The sequence below is a fragment of the Sycon ciliatum genome, chromosome 12, assembly GCF_964019385.1.
Source record: "Sycon ciliatum chromosome 12, ocSycCili1.1, whole genome shotgun sequence".
In the NCBI taxonomy this organism is placed as follows: Eukaryota; Metazoa; Porifera; class Calcarea; order Leucosolenida; family Sycettidae; genus Sycon; species Sycon ciliatum.
Window position 1 is genome coordinate 6860417 of NC_088654.1, and position 22746 is coordinate 6883162.

At 45.6% G+C, this 22746-nt stretch overlaps 1 protein-coding gene across 1 annotated transcript in view; it reads right to left on the reverse strand.

Moving 5' to 3' along the window:
* Window positions 1-19520: 19520 nt before the first annotated feature.
* The window catches only part of LOC135827912 (protein draper-like), a 44829-nt gene continuing 41603 nt past the window's right edge, over window positions 19521-22746 (reverse strand). The window contains exon 13 of the mRNA XM_065340349.1: window positions 19521-22050. Within this exon, the coding sequence (XP_065196421.1) occupies window positions 20477-22050 (1574 nt within the window). The 3' untranslated portion in view covers window positions 19521-20476. The remainder of the gene's footprint in view (window positions 22051-22746) is intronic.

The window sequence follows — 22746 nt, forward strand, 5'->3', positions numbered from 1 at the left end:
TCGGATGTTGAGCCATAAATAAATGTAGAAGAGAAAAGGACATATGGATACGAGTTAAGAGTAACTCTCCATCACTGTAACATGATACTTTATACAGTCAGAAAGTGCAATAACTAGGCACAAAACTGACAGAGTACTGAAACATTCGACGTCCTGACACCTAGCTTCAACACATCTCCGTAGCGCTAACCGACAGCCTTCCAACTTGGAAGGTTCAAGGTTATGGAAAGACCAAAAATTTATGGCTCAACATCCGAGTTTCATATTGCACACCTGATGAGCCGTCACGAACCATACGGCGAAACGTACGTCGTGTGAAGCAACTTGTTTTGTAGTCAACTAGTCCATCACAATGTCATGCATGAGGAGTACTGTAGGAGTTTGGCTTTCGGCTTGTACAATTCGTTTTCGCAAAGCTTCCCTTTCTTTACTTATCTTTGATATTTATGACCCACCCAAGTTGGGTGGTGTGCTGCTTTGCTGCTTCGAATTGTAGTTAGACCGCTTTGTCAAATATCGTACTGGTCTCGTCATCGTCCAGTAACAATCGACATTCTTTGTTCCGTTGGGACTGTAGCTTTTGCTCGTTTTCGTTGCGCTTGCCTTCCCCTCTTTGGTCTTTCCATAACCTTGAACCTTCCAAGTTGGAAGGCTGTCGGTTAGCGCTACGGAGATGTGTTGAAGCTAGGTGTCAGGACGTCGAATGTTTCAGTACTCTGTCAGTTTTGTGCCTAGTTATTGCACTTTCTGACTGTATAAAGTATCATGTTACAGTGATGGAGAGTTACTCTTAACTCGTATCCATATGTCCTTTTCTCTTCTACATTTATTTATGGCTCAACATCCGAGTTTCATATTGCACACCTGATGAGCCGTCACGAACCATACGGCGAAACGTACGTCGTGTGAAACAACTTGTTTTGTAGTCAACTAGTCCATCACAATGTCATGCATGAGGAGTACTGTAGGAGTTTGGCTTTCGGCTTGTACAATTCGTTTTCGCAAAGCTTCCCTTTCTTTACTTATCTTTGATATTTATGACCCACCCAAGTTGGGTGGTGTGCTGCTTTGCTGCTTCGAATTGTAGTTAGACCGCTTTGTCAAATATCGTACTGGTCTCGTCATCGTCCAGTAACAATCGACATTCTTTGTTCCGTTGGGACTGTAGCTTTTGCTCGTTTTCGTTGCGCTTGCCTTCCCCTCTTTGGTCTTTCCATAACCTTGAACCTTCCAAGTTGGAAGGCTGTCGGTTAGCGCTACGGAGATGTGTTGAAGCTAGGTGTCAGGACGTCGAATGTTTCAGTACTCTGTCAGTTTTGTGCCTAGTTATTGCACTTTCTGACTGTATAAAGTATCATGTTACAGTGATGGAGAGTTACTCTTAACTCGTATCCATATGTCCTTTTCTCTTCTACATTTATTTATGGCTCAACATCCGAGTTTCATATTGCACACCTGATGAGCCGTCACGAACCATACGGCGAAACGTACGTCGTGTGAAACAACTTGTTTTGTAGTCAACTAGTCCATCACAATGTCATGCATGAGGAGTACTGTAGGAGTTTGGCTTTCGGCTTGTACAATTCGTTTTCGCAAAGCTTCCCTTTCTTTACTTATCTTTGATATTTATGACCCACCCAAGTTGGGTGGTGTGCTGCTTTGCTGCTTCGAATTGTAGTTAGACCGCTTTGTCAAATATCGTACTGGTCTCGTCATCGTCCAGTAACAATCGACATTCTTTGTTCCGTTGGGACTGTAGCTTTTGCTCGTTTTCGTTGCGCTTGCCTTCCCCTCTTTGGTCTTTCCATAACCTTGAACCTTCCAAGTTGGAAGGCTGTCGGTTAGCGCTACGGAGATGTGTTGAAGCTAGGTGTCAGGACGTCGAATGTTTCAGTACTCTGTCAGTTTTGTGCCTAGTTATTGCACTTTCTGACTGTATAAAGTATCATGTTACAGTGATGGAGAGTTACTCTTAACTCGTATCCATATGTCCTTTTCTCTTCTACAATTATTATTATTATTATTATTATAGGGTCCCTGGTTCGAGTCCTGGTGGTGACAGTCAATTTTTTCTTCAGACTTTTCCCGTTTGTCTCTTTCCCTCAAATCAGTTAATATTATTATTATTATTATTATTATTATTATTATTATTATTATTATTATTAAACTCGGATGTTGAGCCATAAATAAATGTAGAAGAGAAAAGGACATATGGATACGAGTTAAGAGTAACTCTCCATCACTGTAACATGATACTTTATACAGTCAGAAAGTGCAATAACTAGGCACAAAACTGACAGAGTACTGAAACATTCGACGTCCTGACACCTAGCTTCAACACATCTCCGTAGCGCTAACGACAGCCTTCCAACTTGGAAGGTTCAAGGTTATGGAAAGACCAAAGAGGGGAAGGCAAGCGCAACGAAAACGAGCAAAAGCTACAGTCCCAACGGAACAAAGAATGTCGATTGTTACTGGACGATGACGAGACCAGTACGATATTTGACAAAGCGGTCTAACTACAATTCGAAGCAGCAAAGCAGCACACCACCCAACTTGGGTGGGTCATAAATATCAAAGATAAGTAAAGAAAGGGAAGCTTTGCGAAAACGAATTGTACAAGCCGAAAGCCAAACTCCTACAGTACTCCTCATGCATGACATTGTGATGGACTAGTTGACTACAAAACAAGTTGTTTCACACGACGTACGTTTCGCCGTATGGTTCGTGACGGCTCATCAGGTGTGCAATATGAAACTCGGATGTTGAGCCATAAATAAATGTAGAAGAGAAAAGGACATAACCTTGAACCTTCCAAGTTGGAAGGCTGTCGTTAGCGCTACGGAGATGTGTTGAAGCTAGGTGTCAGGACGTCGAATGTTTCAGTACTCTGTCAGTTTTGTGCCTAGTTATTGCACTTTCTGACTGTATAAAGTATCATGTTACAGTGATGGAGAGTTACTCTTAACTCGTATCCATATGTCCTTTTCTCTTCTACATTATTATTATTATTATTATTATTATTATTTCTCCTTTATTCACTTCTTTCGAAGGCGATAAGCCAGACCCACCGGGAAATATTTCCATGGGTGGGACAGCAAAAAGAAAGTGAAAAAACAAAAACAAAAATAAATAAATAAATAAATAAAACCTTAAAACCAAAGGGACAAGAACTAGTTGAAGGAAGAGGAAGAAAGGAAAGAAACTCAATCCGAACTCCAACATCAAAACAATAATAAAGAATTTGCAGCGACAGGCAAAATACATCAACCAATGAAGGGAGTAGTAACAAAGGAAATATCAGTCTTTATCACATGGCACGTGATTGTTGCCCGTACTCCAGCGAATCAGCACCTTTCGCGCCGCGGGCAATAATATGCGATATTGCCCGCAAAAAATAGTTTATTTCAGTGATCGCGTGACTACGATCGTACGACGACTCTGTAGACTGTACGACTCTACGACGAGTCGCAGTGTACGTGTAGCATTGAGACGAAGATGGAATTCTTTTTGGAGATGGACATCCCGGCAATGGACATGGCCTCGGACGTCTGCCGTGTGGTGCTTGCAGGGATCATTTGTTCAGTCATGTTGGCAGCCTGACCGTCGGTAAGCTTGTGGATAAGATTCAGTTCTGCTCGAAGTGGTACTGTGATCACAAACAATTATTTGAAATAACACAAATTCAACTCAGCGTCGTGCGTTTTCAAATCCTCGCAAAGTCACTGCCTGTGTGTGGTCTTCATGTGCCACGCAAAACTCTTACCAGGCTCATCTCACCTTTGCTTGAACAACAAACACAACAATTCAGGAATGTTTTGCAATGAAAAATACAGCTATCTGGAGCTGAAAAAAAAGAAGAAAAATTGTCCTCAGAATTACACACCAGGGAGTCGTCAAATACTTGCACTTGTTGCAGTACTGTATTTGACAACTTCCTGATACACATGTAAACATGAAGAAACTCTTTGTGGTAGCACTCTTAATTTTTCAATTGAAATTATGATTCTGCTGTATTTTATTATCGTTGCCATGTCTATTGCTATGACGATGCGGTGCCGGCACTTTTTTTCTGTCTCCGTCTTTCAGTACTGTATGCTCTCTGATGGCCTGTAGAAGACTTTTTGTTAGGGTGTAGGAGAAATATCTTCATTTTTCCTGTTTTGATAATGATAGCACATCAATATACATTGTGGTCATAATGTGTTGGCATTTGGGCTAATTTCAACAGCAGCCCAATGGTCTGCTCTGTGGGCCATGTGATAAATTTGTTATCGCATGGTTGCTGCGGGCCTTATGGCATATTATTGCCCCTCGAGGTTAGCCCTCGGGCCTACGGCCCTCGGGCTAACCTCTCGGGGCAATAATATGCCATAAGGCCCTTGCAACCATGCGATAACATATACTTATCAGTCGTTATTCAAGTCTCTTAGCTATTGAACATGCAAACGCAGCAGAAGTGCATCTACATGTTAAGGATAGTTCTCAGTATTTTAATCGAACCTTGTATAGCCTCCTGTTGCACAATAGCCAGGTCTCCTCCCTGCACAGTCCGAAGGCATTGAGGAGTCTCCCCCACCAAGCCTCCCAGGGCACCGACAACCACAGGGACCACGTCAACCTGGTTGAGGGACCAAATCCTCGAAATCTCCCGCTTCAAATCATAATATTTCGAGCGCTTTTCAGCCATTTTCTTATTGATGTTGTTCTCACCAGGAACGCTGATGTCTATAATGTAGGCGATGCGCTCCTTGTCATCAACAAGGAGCAGATCGGGCCTGTTTGCTGATAGTTTCAGGTCAGTTGGGACCGAATACTCCCAATAGAGGCGATACTGATTACTCTTGACCAATGCCTTGAGCTGGTGGTCGAATCGTGAAGCACCAGTAGGTAGATCTCGTGCTTTACACATTTCGAAGTGCACATACTTTACTATCCGGTTATGTCGTTCAATGTAACTGGTCCGAGCAAGAACTGGGCAGGCACTGACAATGTGGTCAATTGTTTCTAAGCTGCCCTTGCAAAGCCTGCAATTGGCATCAGTTCGAGGAATTGACTTCATTATGGCGTATTGGTAATTTTTCGTTTTGAGGGATTGGTCTTGTGCTGCCATAATCATGCCTTCAGTTGAAGGTTTCAGTGTCCTTGATTTCAACCACATGAAGGTAAGCTCCTTATCTAGGCGATTCTCCTCCCAATCGGCTCCAATATCTCCCATGCAGCGGCATAGTGGAAAGTGTTTTGGATTTTCGCTCAGCGCACGCTTGTTTAATGGTATGCTTATTGGGTAAAGCTGGTCCAGCTGCTGGCAGATCCAAACTCGACAGGAACTTAGCGGCCTTTGCAGTTATTGAGTGGCTTTTTGTTGTAGGTTTTTGTTGATGATACTGATAAAGCAGGCTTATTCTGTCTATTGGGCTGGTACTCATGTAGCGGGCCAGGCCACACATGCTCCGGCCGTGCATATCCTCACAAGAGACCAAGCCCCGGCCTCCATCTCCCCTCTTCATGTAGAGCCTGTTGACTGAGGCTTTGGGGTGGTGAAATCCAGACGCAGTCAAGGCTGATCTTGTCACTCGATCTGTGGTCTTGATTTCAGCCTCGGTCCAATTTACGATTCCATAACTATATGTCATAACCGGCAGAGCATACGTATTGATGGCCTTGATCATGTTTCGCGCATTCAATCCACTGTTAAGAAGCAAATACAATCTCTTTTTGTATTCTGCAGTGAGTTGCGTCTTGAGCTTCGGGTGAGGTATCATGGCTGCTTGCACTACTCCAAGGTACTTGTATGTTTCATTGAGTCGTAGCGACTCTGCAATGGTCTCATCGCCAACCTGGATAGAGCATCCTTCATCTGGTTTTCCTCTCCTGACGTGCAGCACGGCACACTTGGCCGGGTTGAGATTCATGCCGATGTCATCACCAACGCCACACACGGTAGACACGAGGGTAGTCACATCCTTTGTAGTTTTCCCATAGAGTTTAATGTCGTCCATGTACCAAGAGTGATTGATAGACAACTCGGCGTCTCTGCAGCTGACTCTGTATCCCAAAGGCAATCGGTTGAGCTCAAAACTGATTGGGTTTAGCGCCAGGCAAAACAGTAACGGGGATAATGTGTCACCTTGAAATATGCCTCTTCTTATTGAAATGTTGCCGGTAGTGACCCTGCATCTTCCCTGGTCGCATATGTGCATTGTCGTTCTCCAGTTCCGCATGCTACGAGCAATAGTTGTGACCAAAGACGGGTGGAATCGATACATCGTCAAAGCATGTAGAATCCATTCATGCGACACACTATCAAATGCCTTTTTGAAGTCCAGGTATGCCATGACCAGATTTCGCCCTTTCGTATGGGCATCCTCCAGAATCATCTTATCCACCATCAGGTGCTCCTTGCAACCAAGACCAGCTGCTGCACAACCGCGCTGCTCCGTTGCAAGTATTTCATGTTGATTGATGTGCTGCCACATAATCTTCGATATGGCGGCGGTAAAGAGCTTGTACTGTATCGGAAGACACGTAATTGGTCTATAATCTTTGGGCATTGCCGAAGGTGGAGAAGTCTTAGGAAGGAGAGTAGTAGCGCCAGACGTCAACCATCCCGGAATGTCACTGTGGCCATCTATCACCCTCTGGAAGGCTCTCCGAAGGTAAGAGTGCAGGCTTGTCAGCCTCTTCCACCAGTACCCATGCAACTTGTCATGGCCCGGAGCCCTCCACAAGGCTAGTTTGCGCAGGCAGTTATTATTATTATTATTATTATTATTATTATTATTATCCGAAACACTGTGTATTGAGCAGGGAGTGGTGCTTTCTTGCAGGTTTGCCGAGTCGAAGGTTCGATGGACTTCTCGTGTGCTCTGGATGGCAGTCGTGAGTCAGTCAAGTGTCAAGTAAAGTCGGCGGAATAGCGCGAGCTCCGGTGTGGGGAGCAAACTATTTATTATTATTATTATTATTATTATTATTATTATTATTAGTGCAATTAGGAGTATAATCGATGCAGACATGGCCAGACAACAACGAGTTCATGGAATTTTTAAGGATTTTTTATGTTATTCAAAATCGATTTTCGTGTTCCGCTCATCAGTGAATAGTATCGGAACTGAGGGTACTGTGTACAAAAATAGAACATTTTATAACAGCATAATTAATTAAAAGTGTGAACAACAAAGGAAGTGCTACAGCATTACATAATAGGTGTCAAACATAGTGCTAACGTATATAACTGAGTGCAGCCACAAAGCAAGAAGTGATACAGTGCAACATGACACTGTTTTCTGTTTTGTGCCGTGCAAGTTATGTTAAGCAGTTGAAGGTTCTGGAAGCTGTATGTATTCGTGTGCATAATCCTGTTCTTTGTAAACAAAAGAAGCACGTAGTCGCGCTAAAGTTGTTCTCGTAGCTGGTTATCAGATGTAAATGTTGTGTCATGTTGCACTGTATCACTTCTTGCTTTGTGGCTGCACTCAGTTATATACGTTAGCACTATGTTTGACACCTATTATGTAATGCTGTAGCACTTCCTTTGTTGTTCACACTTTTAATTAATTATGCTGTTATAAAATGTTCTATTTTTGTACACAGTACCCTCAGTTCCGATACTATTCACTGATGAGCGGAACACGAAAATCGATTTTGAATAACATAAAAAATCCTTAAAAATTCCATGAACTCGTTGTTGTCTGGCCATGTCTGCATCGATTATACTCCTAATTGCACTAATAAAATTGCTTTCTCCACGCCGACTCTTTAAATTATTATTATTATTATTATTATTATTATTATTTCTCCTTTATTCACTTCTTTCGAAGGCGATAAGCCAGACCCACCGGGAAATATTTCCATGGGTGGGACAGCAAAAAGAAAGTGAAAAAACGAAAACAAAAATAAATAAATAAATAAAACCTAAAAACCAAAGGGACAAGAACTAGTTGAAGGAAGAGGAAGAAAGGAAAGAAACTCAATCCGAACTCCAACATCAAAACAATAATAAAGAATTTGCAGCGACAGGCAAAATACATCAACCAATGAAGGGAGTAGTAACAAAGGAAATATCAGTCTTTATCAGTCGTTATTCAAGTCTCTTAGCTATTGAACATGCAAACGCAGCAGAGGTGCATCTACATGTTAAGGATAGTTCTCAGTATTTTAATCGAACCTTGTATAGCCTCCTGTTGCACAATAGCCAGGTCTCCTCCCTGCACAGTCCGAAGGCATTGAGGAGTCTCCCCCACCAAGCCTCCCAGGGCACCGACAACCACAGGGACCACGTCAACCTGGTTGAGGGACCAAATCCTCGAAATCTCCCGCTTCAAATCATAATATTTCGAGCGCTTTTCAGCCATTTTCTTATTGATGTTGTTCTCACCAGGAACGCTGATGATTATTATTATTATTATTATTATTATTATTATTATTATTATTATTATTATTATTATTATTATTATTATTATGTGCAAGCCTCTTTTACGGGCAAAAATTAACACAATGTATTAAAATGCAATACAACATATACTGGAGAAGAAATCAGGAAGTGTGAGTTACGAAGTCTGAAGAAAATGTTGAACGGCCTCTGCTGGGATGACGACTACACCATAGCTCAGTGGTTAGAGCATCGCTGGCTACAAGCGAGGGTCCCTGGTTCGAGTCCTGGTGGTGACAGTCAATTTTTTCTTCAGACTTTTCCCGTTTGTCTCTTTCCCTCAAACCAGTTAGTATTATTATTATTATTATTATTATTATGTGCAAGCCTCTTTTACGGGCAAAAATTAACACAATGTATTAAAATGCAATACAACATATACTGGAGAAGAAATCAGGAAAATACAATATGAGCTCAAAAATGGAACGAAAAATAGCAAATAGAATCAAAACTCACGATGGAATCAAACTCACGATGGAATCAAACTCATGATGGAAACTACAAAACCCAATGAGTTGGAAAACCAACCACAGAATTAGATATTGGGAATAGAGTCAGACACAACAACGACCGAAATCAGTACACCAAAAATCTGTCCTACAAAAAACAAAGGAACAAGAAAAACAAGAAAGACGAAGTACAAAGAATCCCCCAAAAAGAGGGGAGAACGGGATGAAAGAGGACCGGAGAGCGGCAAACCCCAGGAGGACTTAGCGTCACGTAGTGGCGGGAATGCGGGCCTCCATAGAAACAGCATCCACATCCGCCGCCAGACCAGGTGCACGGAATGCACGGCGACTCCCACGAACCATCAGGACGGAGTCGCGGACAAGGCTGAAAGCCAGGTCCGTCCGCAGCTTTCCCATCACGAGGGGATAAGGCTGCGAGAGCTTGGTGGAGAGCTTCGTTCCGAGCAGCTTCAGGAACCGGGTGGCCTCCTTCGCCAGGGCACCAGCGGAAGACAGGACGATCGGGGTGAACGACGCGTGCTCAACTTCCCGGATCCGGGCACCGTATGCCGACTGCTTCTGACGCTCGTGCCATTGGAACACCTCAGCCAGCGGGCGAGATCGGTACGACTGTGCGTTGGGATAGAACACCCTTACATCAAAAAATGCATCAGTCTGTACCGACCAAAACCCCCTGGCCTTGATGTCCGGTCTGGCGTCGTCCGCAGTGAGCAGGGCAGGACCATGGTCAAACGTGCGGACCGTCGGTAGAGGTTGCAGCGGTGGCTCCAGCTGCACATCCTCAGACACTTGAGAAAGAGGTTGGCCCAGGTAGTTGCGGACATGGTTGTGCCGGTGGATGGGATAGCCGCCCAACTTGCAGATCATTGCGTGGTCGATGGTGAACGGCCGGCCGCATGGACACTCGGTAGGTGAACCGTGGATGGTGAGGCCATACCGAATGCATAGGGCATCAACGAAGGACCGCCGGTCGAGGGAGTATCCATGCTCGCGAACAGGAAGACAGGTCAGCCATGCACCTGTTCCCTTGGCCTGGAGGTGCTCCAGAAGCATTGGTGGTAGGGTCTCTGGACCAGCTGTCTGCAGGACGGTCTTGGTTGTCACAGACTGGGCTTGCTTGGCAGCAGCCTTGGCGGCGCAAATGGCTGCTGGGTCCACGCTGTAGAGGGAGGACTGGTCCGCGATAAGTTGCTGGAGACTGCTCGTGATGGACAGAGATGCTGTCCGCTGTTGCGGGGCAGCCTCAACTGGATTAAGCACTGCAAGGCCACCATGACGCACAGGCAGAGCAAGAAGGCTGCGTAGAGGGGCAGGGACGACTGGCACACCCAATAGAGCTGGCAACAAGACGGAGCGAAGAGAGGACTCGAGAGGCTCGAAGACGTCTGGTGCACAGCTCGACACGCGCATCAGGAATGTCCAGCGGTGACGGTACCCAAAGACCAGTGCGGCATACACGGCTTGGGGCTCGGCCTCGGCCACGTTCGCCAGCTCACGCATCTCAGATGCCCAAGCCTCCACTCGAGCATTGCAAAATGTTGTCTTGAAGGCTTCCGAGCCCAGAGGAGCACCCAGGTAGGGGCGGCCCTCCGTGGTGATGTGGACATCGGTGTCGGCGAATGCAGCGTTGGCAGCATCGAGATGCTCGGGCTTGACAACCAGCCAAGTCTTGGCAGCGTTTGGATAGTAGCCGAATGCTGGGCCAAGTTGACAGATCTGGTCCCACCAGGTGCGAAGGCGCCGCAGCAGGCCAGCGGCTCCCGCGTCATCGGCATACCATAGCTGGATGGTCGAGGCGTCCGGTCGAGCAGCGGACGCACCGACGCCGGCTGGTCTCTCAGGCGATTCGCGGTCATGCACCGTGCCAGCTGGAGAGTCGTCCATAAGGGCGGTGGCGAGGGTAGTGACGAGTGGCGTAATGGCAATAGCGTAGAGGGGCATGGCTAGTGGGCAGCCTTGCGTGGTGCCTTCAGCAGACCAGATGACCGTACCGCTGATGTGGAGAGGTACTGTGCTGCGGTAAAAGTTTTTCGAAATTGTTGCTATTGATGGACATAGTAGGTGGATGTTGTGGAGCATAGCTGCACGGTTCAGGGAGTTGAACGCGTTGGTAGCATCGACCAGGAGTGCTCCCTCTGTGTTGCTGCTGTCAAAGTGGCGACATAGGGCATGTGCAGCGGCCTCCGCCCCACCCTCCTGCCCAGCACAGGTTTGAAGTGCCCCCGCGGCCTCAACAATGTCCTGACGCGTGATGCGGAGGACCACCTTGGCAATGAGGCGACGGAGGGTCTCCCCAATGCCGATCGGGCGCACACCAGGATTCTTATCCAGGGGCACAAGCCTCCCAGCCAGCAGCGGCGCCAAAGCACCCGAGTCGACAGGAAAGGTGGCGAGGCGCTTCGTCAGCATGGCTACAGCGTTGCATAGGCCCGTGGAAGATCTTCCAAATGAACAACACATCCTCCGCCAGGCATCTGCATCCAGCCCAGACACCCCTGCCGCACCAGACAGGGAAAGGGAGGTAGCCCGGACAAATGCAGCATTCACCGGTTCGAACAGCACGGGATGCGTTGGGCGGCACGGACCCTGTAGCAGTACATCGGATGAGGGGCCATCCAAGTCCGGTGATGGGTGTTTGGCTTTCAGAATATCTATGGTGGACTGGCCACCACCGCAGTCAGCCTGCAAGGGAAGGACGCCCCCCCCTGCCTGAGGTGTGCAGGCAACGAATTGCTGCTTTCACTTTGCCCGCGAGCATGAGACGGGTAAAGCCTTTCACCGCTGCGTCATCAGACCGCTGGAGAGGACCAGATGGTAGGTGGTCTTGGATCTGCCGACCCTCGTGGAGCAGGGAAGTGATATCACCATCTTTCCATAGTTGGAGTCGACGCTGCAAGCAGCGGACATGATCAGCAGCCTTTGATGTCCGGAAAGGTTTCTGCAGGAGAAGCGGCGGAAACACCATAGCAGCTTTCAGAGCAATGCGTTCCTGAGGTGTGTCAGGGGACAGGAGTTGCAGGAGACGAGCCTGCTCCTCCACGAACGCACAGCCTGCTTTTCCAGATGGTATTGCAAAAATGTTGCGACGCCAGTTGACGACAACTTCTCTCGCGTGCTCCAGGGTTTGCTCAAACTGCGATGATGGGACGGAAGCCCAGGTGAACGGCTGGCAGTTTAGGGCTGGTGCAGCGTCAGGGAGTCGATCAGGTGGCTGAGAGGCGTCCAAGTTCGCAAGCAGGTCAATGTCCTGGGATGAAATGGCAGAGTAGTCCAGGGCGTGCGCATCCCCAGTGCTGTGCGTACCGGAAGGCGGCTGAGAATTCTCTTGGGAGTTTCGAACCTGGGGAGTTTGAGTGCCTGAGCCAGAAGCCGCAGCGGGGCATGAGGATGAAACAGACGTCTCCGCGGCAGCACCGCTGGGTTGTGAGGACGTGGTAGAAGGGTTTCCGCGACCATCGTGGCAGGAAGAGGAGGCCGATATTTGAGATACTCCTTGAACATTCGGATTTCGAGTTCTTGAATTTCGAGTATTCACGGCGGAGGGTACTGGGCACGATGAAGAGAAAGCCAGATGAGAGGCGGCAGCAGCGCTGCCGGCAGTCTGTGACGACGCTGAGCGACAGGAGTTACGACACGTTCCATGGCGATTGGCGGAGCAGTTAGTACATTGACGTCCAGCTTTGGCGCATTTGCAGCCTGAACAGGTCGAGGCCTTTCCGCACGTGCAGCATGGCGGCATAGCTATAATATTATTATTATCGTGCTCGGGTCGCCGCAGCCAGCGCCGACGGGGAGGACACCCCCGAGGAGGGCAGCGACCCCTCTGGCGCCGACTCTCCACGTCCCGAGGAGGGCAGCGACCCTCCTGGCGTCGACTCTCCACGTCCCGATGGCGACGGAGACGGAGACGAGACGGAGACGAAGAAGACCTGATAATTATTATTATTATTATTATTATTATTATTATTATTATTATTATTGTAAAAGAGAAAAGGACATATGGATACGAGTTTAGAGTAACTCTCCATCACTGTAACATGATACTATATACAGTCAGAAAGTGCAATAACTAGGCACAAAACTGACAGAGTACTGAGACATTCGACGTCCTGACACCTAACTTTAACACATCTCCGTAGCGCTAACCGACAGCCTTCCAACTTGGAAGGTTCAAGGTTATGGAAAGACCAAAGAGGGGAAGGCAAGCGCAACGAAAACGAGCAAAAGCTACAGTCCCAACGGAACAAAGAATGTCGATTGTTACTGGACGATGACGAGACCAGTACGATATTTGACAAAGCGGTCTAACTACAATTCGAAGCAGCAAAGCAGCACACCACCCAACTTGGGTGGGTCATAAATATCAAAGATAAGTAAAGAAAGGGAAGCTTTGCGAAAACGAATCCATATGTCCTTTTCTCTTTTACATTTATTTATGGCTCAACATCCGAGTTTCAAATTGCACACCTGATGAGCCGTCACGAACCATACGGCGAAACGTACGTCGTGTGAAACAACTTGTTTTGTAGTCAACTAGTCCATCACAATGTCATGCATGAGGAGTACTGTAGGAGTTTGGCTTTCGGCTTGTACAATTCGTTTTCGCAAAGCTTCCCTTTCTTTACTTATCTTTGATATTTATGACCCACCCAAGTTGGGTGGTGTGCTGCTTTGCTGCTTCGAATTGTAGTTAGACCGCTTTGTCAAATATCGTACTGGTCTCGTCATCGTCCAGTAACAATCGACATTCTTTGTTCCGTTGGGACTGTAGCTTTTGCTCGTTTTCGTTGCGCTTGCCTTCCCCTCTTTGGTCTTTCCATAACCTTGAACCTTCCAAGTTGGAAGGCTGTCGGTTAGCGCTACGGAGATGTGTTAAAGTTAGGTGTCAGGACGTCGAATGTCTCAGTACTCTGTCAGTTTTGTGCCTAGTTATTGCACTTTCTGACTGTATATAGTATCATGTTACAGTGATGGAGAGTTACTCTAAACTCGTATCCATATGTCCTTTTCTCTTTTACATTTATTTATGGCTCAACATCCGAGTTTCAAATTATTATTATTATTATTATTATTATTATTATTATTATTATTATTATTATTATTATTATTATTATTATTATTATTATTATTATTATTATTATTATTATTATTATTATTATTATTATTATTATTATTATTATTATTATTATTATTATTATTAAGGCATTGTAGCTGGTGTCCAGCAGTGTCCGTGATATTGCCGTGCCAGTCGCTACACTTGGCATTGAAATCGCCCATCATAAGCATAGAGGAAGTGGTGTGTCTGGTCGCCTGAAGGACTGTTTGCAGACAGCCCACAAAATTGTCAATATAAGTGGCACGCGCGCTTGGTGGCCTGTAAACGCATCCAGTAGTGAGAGATTCAGAAGGTGCAGGTGATGAGGTCGATGTATGAGCTGTTATTTCGACCCATGTGGTCTCAAATTTGGGAAGGTGTAGATCAGTGCGATGCTTACCTGTACTGGAAAATCTGAGCGGACACCTCCAAACCCCCTAAATCTTTCAGTGCTCTTCTTGTTGTCCGCTGTGGGTCGGTCACGGCGGTAACAGTCGTAGCCTGCAAGGAAACTACAAGGAAGTTAGGCTGAGACAGCCATGTTTCAGTGATGCCAATAACGTCGGGCTTGTACTGCTCGATGAACTCGGAAAGTTCTCCATGCTTATTCCTTTAAATTGATCTAGCGTTCATACATGCAATGTGTGCGGGTCGGCCAGAGGAAGGTCTGAGCGGGATAGAGCGGGTGGGCTAGTTTCGATCGTGGGGTGAATACAGGGGCGTTGGGATTTAGTCGTTGTTGCTGCATCGTTGTGTGTGTTGATTTGTTAGCATGACAGTTCAGGATTGTTGGTTTGTTAGCATGACAGTTCAGGATCATCGTTGAAGGGTGTCAGCGCTGAACCTCCATGGCCGAACCGTGACCTTGGAAGGCCAGAAGTCTGCGGTCGTTACCTTGCTGAAATTAACTTTCTCTTTGCATTCGAGGGTAATACGACACCGTCTACCACCTTGATGACCTAGGCAAAAAGCATAGGAATGTTATAATTTTTTCATTTCTCCAATCTTTAAGACATACCTATAAGATTCAAACCCGCACTATCGCCCTGTATGCATTCCCCCGATACACTTCGCATACATACTCATTCTTCAAAGTTGCTTCACGTTATGATCTTGCATTTGAAAGCCCTATTTGAATATTGTGGTTAGCTGTCTTTGATGGTACGATATGGGACAGGTACGGAATAGCGCCAGGCATGGCGCCGATGGGCGACGGCACAATTCAAACAAACAAACACACACCTTGATGGCATGGTACGGGACAGGTACGGGATAGCGCCAGGCATGTCAATGGCACGAACAAACAAACAAACACGGAATTAAAGCTGTGTGGACCCTGGCTAGCGCCAGACGTTGCCGAAGTAACATCTTTTGCATAGCTACGAGAATTACTGTAAATATACCAATTTTCGGCAGCTATTTAATTTCGGCTATATTCGGCACCGACCCAAAACGCCTAAATTAAAACGCCGATGAAAGTTTTCACAGCATCTGTCGCACTATACCATGCCCTCTACCCCATGCCGAAAATAAATCGCCGCCGAATTGTCAAAAATCGTGAAGTGCCGAAATTTTGCAGCGCCGAAATTTTGTATATTTACAGTATTTTAAAACGAAGGTAAGTTATGGGTCGCAAATATCCACGCAAACACACATCCAGTCATAATAAGGCACTTGTCATAAGTATCCGAACGTTTTCGGTCCCTTCTCATCAAGGATTATACAGGGAATGGCTCAAGCTGGAAAGACTAAAACTTATATAGCGTAAAGATAATTAGATAACAACACTCGTGACAAGGTGGAAAATTATCAAGTTTAGCACGACACAAAACTCGAAGGAAAATAATAATAGTGACAACAACATAGTGAGCAAATTAAGTTACATTGTTACCACCTCGACGAGGAGTAACACCAAACAATTGTAGCGACAACACATTTTCTTTCTGTACGCAAAGTTCAGGATCTAACTTACGGATATACAAAGCTTCTAACACAGCCAAATGTAACGCACATCTACCACGTGACAATATTGAGAAAACATTATCACTGTACAACTCACGACAATTGGTACGGGCTGACAGATGTTGCTTGATTGACGAAGTGCGATTCTTAGCTCCATTGGGTGTTGTCTCCTCCAATGTCCCGTCATCTCGCCTCTTCGTGGCATCACCACTATCTGTCTCTTCGCGTTTCCGCGGCCTTCCACGTTTCTTGACACTAACCGTTGGGTGCGCGATACCCGGTGTCCTTTCCGTTACGTCTCCTCCATTGCGGATTTCTATTGAGCTTCTTACTCCAACTTGTCCGGTGTCCGATATTGAGGTTAGTTTTCGCGGTCTACCACGTTTTCGAATATTGACTGTTGTTGTCACTTCCGTTGTCGTTGTACGTTCGTCCTCATCAGTCCGTATTTTCACTTGGCTTCTCGTCACCCTTTCCGACGCCGACAGATCCTTTGTCAGTTTCGGTGGTTTACGTGTGGGTCTTGCACCATCTTTTATGCTGTTCTCAGCTGGCCCGTGTCCTACACACGCAGAGAAGGATGGGCATGCAGTCACATCTTCACGGGAAGAGGAAGATCCACCGATGGACTGGACAGCACATTTTGGAGGACGACCACGGCGAGGACGACAATCGCGCGCATCAAGCGGAACACAACTTAACGGCACATGTTGACGAATGCGTGCGCCCAGGTGCTGAAGGGTTCTACCTACATACCGATCTTCACATTGTCGGCATTGAAAGAAATAGATAAGGTTACTTTTACTAAGGGTAGGTAGAACATCCTTCTTCACACTGAACGCACGCACTGTCCCAAATATGACGTACAGCTTGACGCACGGATATGATGGACATACGATACCATGAACATCCTTCTCCACGCGCGCAGAACCGGTGCCAACCCAGGGTAAACGGAGCACCACTGGGCAACGGTCAGGTCCAAATTGGATAGGCTTGTCTGTCACCGGTTTTTCGTTGATTAGCTTGGCCAGAAATTCCTTTGGATAGCCGTTGTTCGTAAATATTGATGTCAGTCTGTCTAATTCGTCCTGCAATAGATGAGGGGAACATATTCTATGTGCACTATGTCACTGATGAGTCACTGATGAGTCACTATGTGACTGATGAGGACGAACGTACAACGACAACGGAAGTGACAACAACAGTCAATATTCGAAAACGTGGTAGACCGCGGAAACTAACCTCAATATCGGACACCGGACAAGTTGGAGTAAGAAGCTCAATAGAAATCCGCAATGGAGGAGACGTAACGGAAAGGACACCGGGTATCGCGCACCCAACGGTTAGTGTCAAGAAACGTGGAAGGCCGCGGAAACGCAAAGAGACAGATAGTGGTGATGCCACGAAGAGGCGAGATGACGGGACATTGGAGGAGACAACACCCAATGGAGCTAAGAATCGCACTTCGTCAATCAAGCAACATCTGTCAGCCCGTACCAATTGTCGTGAGTTGTACAGTGATAATGTTTTCTCAATATTGTCACGTGGTAGATGTGCGTTACATTTGGCTGTGTTAGAAGCTTTGTATATCCGTAAGTTAGATCCTGAACTTTGCGTACAGAAAGAAAATGTGTTGTCGCTACAATTGTTTGGTGTTACTCCTCGTCGAGGTGGTAACAATGTAACTTAATTTGCTCACTATGTTGTTGTCACTATTATTATTTTCCTTCGAGTTTTGTGTCGTGCTAAACTTGATAATTTTCCACCTTGTCACGAGTGTTGTTATCTAATTATCTTTACGCTATATAAGTTTTAGTCTTTCCAGCTTGAGCCATTCCCTGTATAATCCTTGATGAGAAGGGACCGAAAACGTTCGGATACTTATGACAAGTGCCTTATTATGACTGGATGTGTGTTTGCGTGGATATTTGCGACCCATAACTTACCTTCGTTTTAAAGTATTATCCGCCTCCGACCTCTTTTAAAAAATTTACAGTATTATTATTATTTTGCTTGTTCGCGTTGGCAACAACCTGCAAAAAAGAAGGTATATAGCCCTCGCTTAAGCTTCCGTAAAAAAGGCTCATCCTAAGACTGTCATCACACCATGGTACAAAGCGCTGCGTCTACGTCCACGTAAGGAGTTTTTTGGTCGGTTGTCATGATGATCCGTATACGGGGTGAAAACGGGAGCAGAGGAAACGGGAGACGTATACGTGGTATGGAGAGGGGGGGGGGGGGGGGTATACGATTTTTTGTATGAACGTGCGTATCTCCCCCAGCCTTTTTCTGAGCGACCCTGTACTTCGATGTACGCGGGTTCAAATTTCTCCAAAAACCTGACTGCGTGTACCCGTCAAGAACTGTGCTTGTCTGATGACACGACCATCCGTTTTGGTTTTTTCACCATAGACGTAGACGTAAACGGGAGTCGGAGAACGTGGTGTGATGACGGCCTAAGGCTGTCATCATACCATGCTACAAAGCGCTGCGTCTACGTCCACGTAAGGAGTTTTTGGTCGGTTGTCATGATGATCCGTATACGGGGTGAAAACGGGAGCAGAGGAAACGGGAGACGTGGACGTGGTATGGAGAGGGGGGGGGGGGGTATACGGCTTTTTGTATGAACGTGCGTATGTCCCCCAGCCTTTTTTTCCGAGCTACCCTGTACTTTGATGTACGTGGGTTCAAATTTCTCCAAAACCGGACTGCGTGTACGCGTCAAGAACTGTGCCTGTCTGATGACACGACCACCCGTTTTGGTTTTTTCACCATAGACGTAGACGTAAACGGGAGTTGGAGAACGTGGTGTGATGACGGCCTAAGCGAGAGGGCTAGAGGAAAAGATGACGATAACTAGATACAGAATACAAAGAAATCCAGTGAGTTAACACATAGTTCAAAACATGAAAGAAAGAAAAAAGAAAAGCCGAGCCGAAGTTACTACCGTAAAGTCGCGGATAAAAGCCGGGCTTATAAGCACATAAGCCGCTTTCTGCATCAGGCTTTAATGCAAACCATGCTTATATGCACTACTGATATTTTTTTGCCAGGCTTGTATTCACGTTTACTATGCACTGTACATAGTGCATGCACTCTTGACCTACCCGATCCGCGCTTGCACAGAAGCCAGGCTTCTACGCGCAACAGGCTTATATGCATTTGACCCGTTTGACTTTCAGGCTTCTATCCGCGATGTGCTTGTATGCAAAACCGGGTTTTATCCGCGACTTTACGGTAATTGGAGTTAGGCTATGGTAAAAATTATCTTTGATTCTCAAGTACGCGCGCACCGACGATTTTTTAAATTTCTATGCATGCATATGCGCGCAGGAAAACGGTCAATGCGAAAGGCATGAATCAGGGAGTAGTAAAATACCGGTATTTTACTACTCCCCAGCCTGAATTATTATGAACATGTGACGTCATGACTATGTACATAATGTGTGACCCTATCTTTGGAAATAAAAAAATTGTGGGAAATAAAATAAAAAATCGCTCGCTCGCACCGATTTTCACAGGCTCATGACCAGAGAATCAACTTTATTTTTTACCATGGACTTATGAATAATAATAATAATTTCCCCTCAAACCAGTTAATGATAATAATAATAAAAATAATAATAATATGCATTCTCGTGTTCACATGGATTAATCCAAATGTTCGCATACGCTGAACGAACAAATAATATCCGGGCGGATCTGCAAGCCAAATGGGCAGCCACAAAAACCATGACGCCGGTATTGATTTAGGCTATTAAAGGCCTGTGGAGAATCCATAAATACAAATACAAATACATTGGCAAATAGATACTGTGACGTTAACTTAGATGCAATAGAAGAATTATCCGATGATTATATTTCTCCAGTTCACCAAAGGTTGGTCAGAGAGATGCCAAATATGATGGGTATAAAGTTATGGTACAGTATAATTATGTTTAAGATAATAATAGTGTAGTATTCCAGTTTGTCAAATTCATAATGATGTGCTAATATCATTACGATTTTTTTAAATTTAAGTTCTATAGTATCCTTTACAGACAGGAGAACGAGCAGTTGCGGTTTCGTAACCCTGAGTTTCACGAAATTAATCGTTTATCAGACGAAAATTGGAACAATAGTATTCCATATAATCTATCCTATATAATATTATTTTGACAGTTTAAGAGATAGAACAGGTGTCGTGTTGTCTCTGGTTACTCAAAGGACATGACCGATGATAGTGTCAGCCGGAGCCTGGATGCAGCTGCTCTTGTTGAATCCTGACCACCTATTGTCCAGTGCCTTCGTGATCTCGGCAGCTATGTCCGCGATAGAAAACAATGGGGTAACATCTGCTCAGCCATTTAGTCTTGTACTGCTCTTCTTAAATTTGACCTCTATTACAAGACTCTCCCTTTCTTTTTCATTTCGTTTTCCCACTCTCACACACACCTGCTCACAGTCAATTCTGCCGTCGTGAGTTCCATTCGGGACGGATACGAGAATAATAATATTGCCCAGTGTTCAGTGTGATTATACACCCGGTTGTGGAGATTTGGGCTGCACTGGCGGAAATGCTAGACAGGGCCGCGCACTTGAAGGTAACTGAGGTTTAGACACGGTCTGATGCTGTCGAGTGCTGTTATCAACCTGCTGCCGAGCGGGAGGAGAAGTCTGCACAGCGCCACTGCGATTGGGGCTGCTTTTAGGGAAGTTACGATACGTATTTCTAACACCAGCGTCACTTGAATCTCCACTGCACTGATATACATTCTCTGCAACCGCATTGCCGCCACTTGCAACTTCACCATATTGATATACATTCTCTGTGGTCACATTTCTAGCAATGGTATCACGTGCACCTTCATCACACTGATATACATTCTCTGCAACCGCATTGCCGCCACTTGCAACTTCACCATATTGATATACATTCTCTGTGGTCACATTTCTAGCAATGGTATCACGTGCACCTTCATCACACTGATATACATTCTCTGCAACCGCATTGCTGCCACTTGCAACTTCACCATATTGATAATATACATTCTCTGTGGTCACATTTCTAGCAATGGTATCACTTGCACCTTCATCACACTTATATTCATTCTCTGCAATTGCTTTGCTGCCACTTGTAATTTCACCATAATATTGATATTCATTCTCTGCAATCGCATTTCTAGCAATGGGATCACTTGCACCTTCATAACACTTATATTCATTCTCTGTAATGGTGTTGCTGTCTCTTGCAACTTCACCACATTGATATACATTCTCTGCAACGTTGTTGCTGTAACTTGCAACTTCACCACATTGATATACATTCTCTGCAACGTTGTCGCTGTAACTTGCAACTTCACCACATTGATATATATTCTCTGTAATCCCGTGTCCACCAATGGTATTACTCGCACCTGCACCGCTGCTGTCGTTGACGCACGTGTCATACACATCACTGCCATCACCACTCTCATTGCCGTAGATGTCAGCGTCGATGACATTGCCATCCACATCACGGTCATCACCACTCTCATTGCCGTAGATGTCAGCGTCGATGACATTGCCATCCACATCACTGCCATCACCACTCTCATTGCCGTAGATGTCAGCGTCGATGACATTGCCATCCACATCACTGTCATCACCACTCTCATTGCCGTAGATGTCAGCGTCGTGCTTACTGTCACCGCTGAGGCTGCATGGAGTCTCCTCAGTGTCTCCAGTTACAAGTTTGGGTCGGCCAGTGGTTTGTTCACTAGAATTGCAGCTAGTGAAAGTCGCTACACTGGCCGGGGAACGATTGTCATGGGAATCATCATGTATCGCCTCGGCTGATAGACTTTCACTAGTACTAGCACTCGTGTGGTCAGAACGAGCGCTTTTCTTTAAGGCTAGCCCGAGCACACGCTGGTACATGCTAGCTTTGTTGGCTTTGGGTGAGCGGCGGCATGCTGTGTTGCTCTTCGTTGTCGCCGTGGAGAAATTGATGACGTACTGGTTGCTGTTGGCCTTGTCCGGTGCACCAGAATCTCTCTTTGCCAATTCAAGGCTGTAAACTGTATTGGAGTACACGTTGCCCGCGTCATTCCCCAAAATGTGACGAGAGGCTGCAGGGAGAAGAAAAGCAACAGGCCAAAAATACCCGATGTTGGATGTTTTGTTACGACGTACTGTCCTGTCCATCTTTACCTCTACGGTGTTTGTACACATGCATTCTTTTGAGAGTTTTTTTCTCCTTTCGTTTAAAGATAGAATCAGCAGAATCAACGAAGCGGACATTGGACGTGGTAATCAACAAAAGATAATATGGATAACGAAAATTTCCTAACAACTTGTCTAGAGACATTCATCAGGGAAATGCGTCTCCATAATGAAATCTAGTAATAAACAACAATAATATACGTGGAAGAGTACGAAATGCATTTTATTATCCACATTTTATTGTGTTCATTACTACGTCCAATGTCCACTTCTCTGGTTCTGCTGACCGCCATAATAAAGTTAGTGTCTCACCGCGTCTCTTATCTGTAAAGATAGAACCTTTCTCAGTTTTTTTCTACTTTGTGTATTCTAAAATGCCACTTGGCTCTTGGCTACTTAACAATCTAACATGGTGCAGTGAACAGGGTAGAGCAGAAAAACGCAGCAGGTTTAGCCGGTCTTCTTTCCGAGCTGCAAAGTTCACCACTAGCTAACAAAATTAATGTTGAATAGCTTGATGAAACAAAAGTGAAGTAGACTGAAAAACTGAATTTCACCTGGGTGACCACCAGAAATCAAATCACTGATCTGGGCTAGAGGAG